This window comes from Ursus maritimus, unplaced genomic scaffold (genome assembly GCF_017311325.1).
Source record: "Ursus maritimus isolate PB19 unplaced genomic scaffold, ASM1731132v1 scaffold_1, whole genome shotgun sequence".
Lineage (NCBI taxonomy): Eukaryota > Metazoa > Chordata > Mammalia > Carnivora > Ursidae > Ursus > Ursus maritimus.
The window spans coordinates 20,924,491-20,931,179 of NW_024423343.1; the positions used below are offsets into that span (position 1 = coordinate 20,924,491).

Consider the following 6,689-nt stretch of genomic DNA (forward strand, 5'->3'; position numbering starts at 1 on the left):
GAAACAGACCACGTAAAAGATGCCCACACACGGCAGAGGTACAAATGTGTAAAGAAATATCGTCATGGGTAAGCCAAGTAATATTGGAACCGACATTCGCCCAACAGGCCTATACTGGATTTGATCAATAGTGTTGAACTTTGACATTTCTAAGGAAGTTTACGGTTTTCAAACTATCTCATTTGAATTTCACAACTGTGTCTGGTGAGGTAGGGCCCGATTCATCATCTCCACTTCTCAGATTAGAAAACTGAGGTTCAGAAAAATTAAGTGACTTGTCTAAGCTCAAAGTGAGTAAAGGGGCAGAGCACCTATAGTTTTCACCAGTGGAAAGCCTTCTCTAATCGATCCACTCAACAAATCCCACTCCAGTAGTTAATAGTAGCTGCTAGAACCTAGACGGCACCTTCTTGCTGGCTGAGTTCATACTTGGCATCTCTCTCTACTGACTTTCTACTTGAACCTAAGTGGATTGACTCCCATTCAAATTCCAATTTTAGAACCTGGCACCTTCTCCCAAAGGGATTTTCCAGCCAGTAGGAAGTTTGTTGTCCAAGAACAACACTCAGCCTCCATCCTGCCATAGTTGCAAGTGATAAATGACACGGGGCTGGGCTTGATACCATAACCTGTGCTGCCTGGCAACAGCGGCTACTCTGTAATGTTGACTTTACATCACGGGTCCTTATCCAGTCTCCCCAGCTAAGGCAAAATCCAAGGAGACCTCCTCTTACTCTTCCTATCCTCCTGTAGCCGGCCTGTCACTGAACGCGCCTTGAGAAGTTCCTCCAGCTTCATAACGTAGCCGGCACAGGACACATTTATGTGTAGCAACGCGTTTAAACAATTAATACACTGCCCATGAGAATTGACACTTCTGAAAATGAGCTCTTGCTCTTCCACCTCACCCCTGCAAACCTGCTCCCCCCCACATTCTTCTCTATCTCAATCAATGGCAAGTCAACTTTTGCAGCTTGTCAACCTGAAACCTTAGAGTCACTCCTTTCTTTTTCCACACCCTATTTCCAATCCTTTAGCTTCCCTTGTTGGCTCTACCTTCGAATTCCACCCAGAGTCCATACCACCTCTACTGCAACCTCCCTGGTCTGTCACCTGGACCATTAGAATGGCCTCCATTTGCATCTCCCTGAACAGCCCTTGGCACCCAGTTTCTTCTCAAGATGGCAACCAATGGATCCCATTGCCGTCTAGATAGACAGTATCACTCCCTCCACTCAGACACCTCCAACTTGGCCTAAATGTCACCATATTAGGAGGCTTTCTGTGACCACCCCATTTAAAACTGCGGGCACCATCCCTCTTCCCAGCACACATGCACATACACACACACACCCACACACCTCCCTGGCACTTCTTGTCCCCTTCCCTTGCTTACTTTTCTCCCCAGCACGCATTACCTTCGAACACACTAAAGAACACACTTGTTTTGTTTGTGTAACTCTTCTCCGAGAATGTTTGCTCAAACAGAATAGGGATTTTTGTTTCTTTTGTTCACTGCGGTTTCCCCAGCGCCTAGTACAAGTCTGGCACATAACAGATGCTGATTAAGTACTTGTTGAATAAATCAGATTGGCAAAGATGAAAAATTAGATGGTGACTTGATTGGTGGGGGTATAGGGAAATAGATACTTTCACACGTTGCCGGTCAGAGTGCAAATTAGAACTGCGTCCTTGGAGAGCAATCCGGCATGATCCATTAAAATTTAAAAAGGCATCTTACCAAGACCCAGCGTTTAGCTGCCAAGCATTTACTCAACAGATATACATGTCCAAACACACAGTTCAAGGATGTTCATTGCCGCATTATTTTAATGACAAAAGGCCAGAATGAACTGAAATGTCAGTAGATAGAGGTCTGCTTGAATAACATATGGGAATCGGTATGACTGCGTAATAGATAACTGTTAAAATGATAGGGGAAGATAGACATGTATTGCTGTGGGATGGTCTCCACGATCTACTGAGTGGAACAAGCCAGGGCACAAATGTGCGAGGTATGCCACTCTGAGTAAAAAAAGAAAAGGAGGGGGATGTAAGTACACATGCTTACAAGTTCCTACAAGCATACCTAAATATATAAAGAAGCACATAAATAGTTCTGGAAAATTGCAAGAAACTAATGATAGAGGTTGCCTGTTCTGTTATTTAAGGGCTGGTGAGCTTGGAAACGACTGGACAAATTATCATGAATACAGTACTTAAAAAAACCTGCTTCTGGGGGCGTCTGGCTGGCTCAGTGAGTGGAGCGTGGGACTCTTGATCTGGGTTCGAGTTTGAGCCCCATGTTGGGGGTGGAGATTATTTAAAAATAAAAAATCTTAAAAAAAAAGCAAACAACAACCCACTTCTCTAATGTGTCTATCCGTGCTCTTCTGCTAGCTTTTACTCCGTGTGGGGCTGACCTGGTAAAAAAAAAAAAAAAACATGCCCTAAACTCTGCTTTGAAGGCACGGGAGTGGGAAGGAGGACCTTTTATTTCCTCGGGGAGTGAAGCCAATAAAACGTATGAATAGATTCAGCCCAGCCTCGTGCTCCGTGTCTCGAGGGCTCGCCGCCTCCTCCCCCCAGCGCGGGCCGCTCGCCCGTCGCCCGTCGGAGGTGCCGGCTGCCTGGAGTCCCCGCTTCCTCCTGAGAGGGCAGCAGCGGAGCGTCTCGGGGACGCATGCGTCCCAACTGGCACCCGGGGAATTAAAAGAAAGGGGGGGGGAAGCCCCAACCAAACACGCGCCCCAAACAAAACCCAAGTGGAGGAAAGCGCGCGGCCGCGCAGCCCCGGGGCCGTGCAGGCGTCTGGGCCTCGCCCGCGTCCCCGGCCGCAGCGTGATGCGCACCGAGCAGCCCACGACGCCCGGGCCGCGACTGTCCCTGCACCTGGACGCCGGCCGGGTGGCCGCGCCCCAGCCGCGCTCGCTCGCCGCCACGGCCGTGTCCCAGTGTGCCGGCGCCGCGGGGCGCCTCGCTCCCCATGGGGCCGCGGGACTGGCTGAGGACCGTGTGCTGCTGCTGCCCGTGCAGGTGCCTGGAGGAGCCCGCCGCGCCCGAGAAGGAGCCGCTGGTCAGGTGGGTGCGCGCCCCGGGCCGCGAGCCGGGCTTGCCGTGGCCGCGGCCGGCAGCGCGGTGCCGGGGATCTGGGTGCCCGTCCGAGCTGGGGAGGGGGCTGGCTGGGCGCCCGCTAAGCCCCTCGGCCCCTTCCTGGAGATCTGTCCCTTGGGTAGGATTTTTGCCCGCAAGCACAAACCTCCGGAGGCGCGGGGGACCCAGGTGGACGCCCGCGGGAAGTGCCGAGGGAAGCGCGGGAGAGGAGTTTGCGTCGGGGTCCCATCTGGGGGATTTGCTGCGACTGACTGTGTCTTTAATAGGCGTATTTTAGTGAAACAGGCGACGGCGAGTTTCTGTTTCACCCAGGAAAAAAGTTGGATACCGTGCATTCAGTGTTATTACCAAAGAAAGACAATTTTAAGTGACTGAGCCCAGGTAATATTTTTCACATTAAAAAAGCGTATTTTCTGAAGGGACAGCCTTCAGAATGTTGGCTCATTACAGGTGAAGTTAGGAAGTGTGAGGAAATGGAACGCGCATTTGCAGTGCGCTTAGTGGCTCTGTTGTAGGGGCCACGGGACACGATTTTGTTCTGGGCTGTCATTTTAAGCAATTATTTTTGTACCTTCACCATGATGAAAGGAGGGTTCCACTAGGTCATGCCTAGGGGGTAGCTAGGACAGAAACACAAGATTTAAAGTGAAATTGGGCACAGGACGTGAGGGGAAAGTGAGCAAGTATTGAAGCCAGCGTTCTTATGAAACGGGCAGTTAACATGATAAAGCTTTCATAACTTCCCAAAAGCATGATTTACCTCTTCTTACTCTGTCAAGTCCAAACACTTCCCTTGACTTTTGAGGTCTTACGTAACCCCTTACTGCCTGTCCACTCTTATTTTCCAGCATATCAAATACTGTGTACTCCTTGATTTAATCAGACAGGCATCCCTGCTGTTCTAGGAACAATCCAGCCTTCTCATTCCCCCCCCCAAGCTTGCCTCAAGGAGTGACCTTTATCCTTCCTGCCCCCCCCAACCAGCTAAATGCTAGTTCTCAAGCCTCTCCCCACCCCAGCAGCTCTCTTTGATGACTTTGAGCTTATTCATCTCTTACTCCTATGACTTGAAATTTAGAATTTACCATCTGCCCCTCACTGTTTACTGAGGGCACATGTATGTAAATATATATGTCATGTTTGTTTTATGTATAGAAACAATTGTACACACGATGCACAATGTTTTTGTGTGCTCTCGCTCATGGTTTCAACAAGAAACCTAGATTACTAGGTTAATATGGACAGGGAGACATCTAGTAAATTACCCTTAGTCTTCAAAGAAGTGGGTGGCAATCTGGAATTTCATGCTTGCTTGTATGTGCGACTCGTCAATATTCATTGTAATGGGAAATACAGTACTGATTCTCAGGGTCTTGGGTCTTTCCAGTTTTCCATCCTGGATAGCTATTCGAGTTAATAGTTTGGGTTATTTAAAAATCTTGACCTGCCCTGGTTTGCATTGTAGGTCAGTGAATTTTGCAAGTGATTTTAAGAAGACGGAGTCATTTGGGGGCAGAATAGCCTAGTGGTCATGAGTCAGATTGCCTGGGGTGAAAATCCCAACTGGGTGACTGCACACACGTTATGAAACTTATTTGTGCCTCAATTTCCTCATCTGTAAAATGGGGAGGACAACAGTGTGTACCTCAAAGGGTTGCAGTGAGAAATGAAATGAGCTAATCCATGTAAAGTGTTTGGTAGAGTGTTTGACCCATAGTAAACACCTAATAAAGTCGAGTTACTGTTAATTATCATTGTTATTCTTTTGAGCATGTGAATATGAGTGGACTGGTCTTTTGTGGTTTAGTGTCAATCCCGGCATCATTTCAATGCAACGTGATTTGGGAAGAGCAGCTTATTAATGGAAGTGTAGAGCAGTGAGACGTGTGTATGGATACCTGTGGATATCTTCTTTCTTACTCAAGTCATCTGAAGGTCTAGTTTGGAATCTTTTTTGTTTGTTTATTTTTAAAGTGGGAAGTTCAGGGTTTTTCATATATTCAGTAAGTTGTGCAACCATCGCCACTATCTAAGGTAGAACATTTCCATCACTCCCCAAAGAAACGCCACACCCATTAGCCATCACTCGCCACTCCCCCTTCCTTGCCCCGCCCCATCCCCTGCAACCACTGACCTGTTGTCTGTCTTCCTAGATTTGCCTCTTCTGGAAATTGTGCATAAATGGAATCATACACTCGTGGCCTTGGCACCTGGCTTTCACTCAGAATCGTGTTTTGAGTTTATCCATGTTGTAGCATGTATCAGCACTTCACTCCTTTTTACAGTTGAATTCCCTTCTTTTGTTTGGCTTTGTTACATGTTATTTATCCTTTCACCAACGGATGGACATTTGGGTTGTTTCCACTTTTTGGCCGTAAACGTCTGTGTACAAGTTTTTGTGTGGACGTATGTTTTCAATGACCTTGGGTATAGCCCTAGAAGTGGGATGTTGGGTCATACAGGAATCCTCCATTTAACTTTTTTGGTAAACTGCCGGACTGTTTCCCAGAGTGGCTGGTTTGAAATCTCAATGTGGTGAAATCATGGGGCCAGATGGTCTTAATTTTTATTTTATGGAGAACTTCATTCTTTATGTTTTTTTTTATTTATAAAAAAAGATTTCGTAAATATGCTTTCCCCCTAACTAAATCCTTTATGGTGAAGAGATGGTTTTCAAGTTTTGTTCCATGCAGCAGGTGAGCAGTGCAGAGAAGGGGTTGGTCGGGGGAATGACGAGTCCTGTGCGTACAGGGTCACCTGCAGGCCCTTTTCCACACGCACAGGGATTTTTGTGAGTTCAAGAAAAGCAACTCTGAGTCTCGTCTCCTTTGCCAACCTGATCATGCCTTTTATGTTTTGACCTCTTTCTTTTTGCGTTTTCTGGTACTGTATACCTGAAGGGAAATGCCTGTTCCTTGTCTGGTTTGTGTCTGTATTTCTCTCTGTTCTGACAGTTTTCTCTCTTTCCCCTTTTTCTAGAAATATGCTGAGGCTTCCCCCGACTGAAAATTCATCCTGATATTGCCAAGCCCTTCAGTTACCATCCTTTGCTTTCTTTTGTGTCGGGCACAAAGGTCTTGAAAGAGCTGTCAACTGTGCCTCCCACTCCCATTTCTTTTTTACCACCCGTACACCACGAGATCCCCTTCCTTCCTTCCTTCCTTCCTTCCTTCCTTCCTTCCTTCCTTCCTTCCTTCCTTCCTTCCTCCTTCCTTCCTTCCTTCCTTCCTTCCTTCCTTCCTTTTTCTTTTTTAATATTTATTTATTTTTGAGGGGGGAGAGGGGCAGAGGGAGAGAGAGACAGAATCCCGAGCAGACTCTCCGCTGAGCGGGGAGCCAGGTGCAGGGCTTGATCCCATGACCCCGAAATCACGACCTGAGCCAAAATCAAGAGTCGGAGGCTCAACCGACTGAGCCACCCGGGCGCCCCTGAAATCTGGTTTCTGGCCCCTACCTGATTGCATGAAAATTGCTGTCTTGCAAGTCACCAGAGAAAGAAATCTGATGTTCTTTTTTCAGCGTGCGAGCCATACCTCTGTGTTGGTCATCCGTGCTTGCTTTCACACTTCTCTTTC

The 6,689-nt window shown here is 47.6% G+C and overlaps 1 protein-coding gene across 1 annotated transcript in view; it reads left to right on the forward strand.

Annotated features, from left to right (window-relative positions):
* The first annotated feature begins 2,819 nt into the window (after window positions 1–2,819).
* MREG (melanoregulin) overlaps window positions 2,820–6,689 on the forward strand; it is a 55,513-nt gene continuing 51,643 nt past the window's right edge. The window contains exon 1 of the mRNA XM_040641013.1: window positions 2,820–3,081. Coding sequence (XP_040496947.1) covers window positions 2,987–3,081 — 95 coding nt within the window. The 5' untranslated portion in view covers window positions 2,820–2,986. The remainder of the gene's footprint in view (window positions 3,082–6,689) is intronic.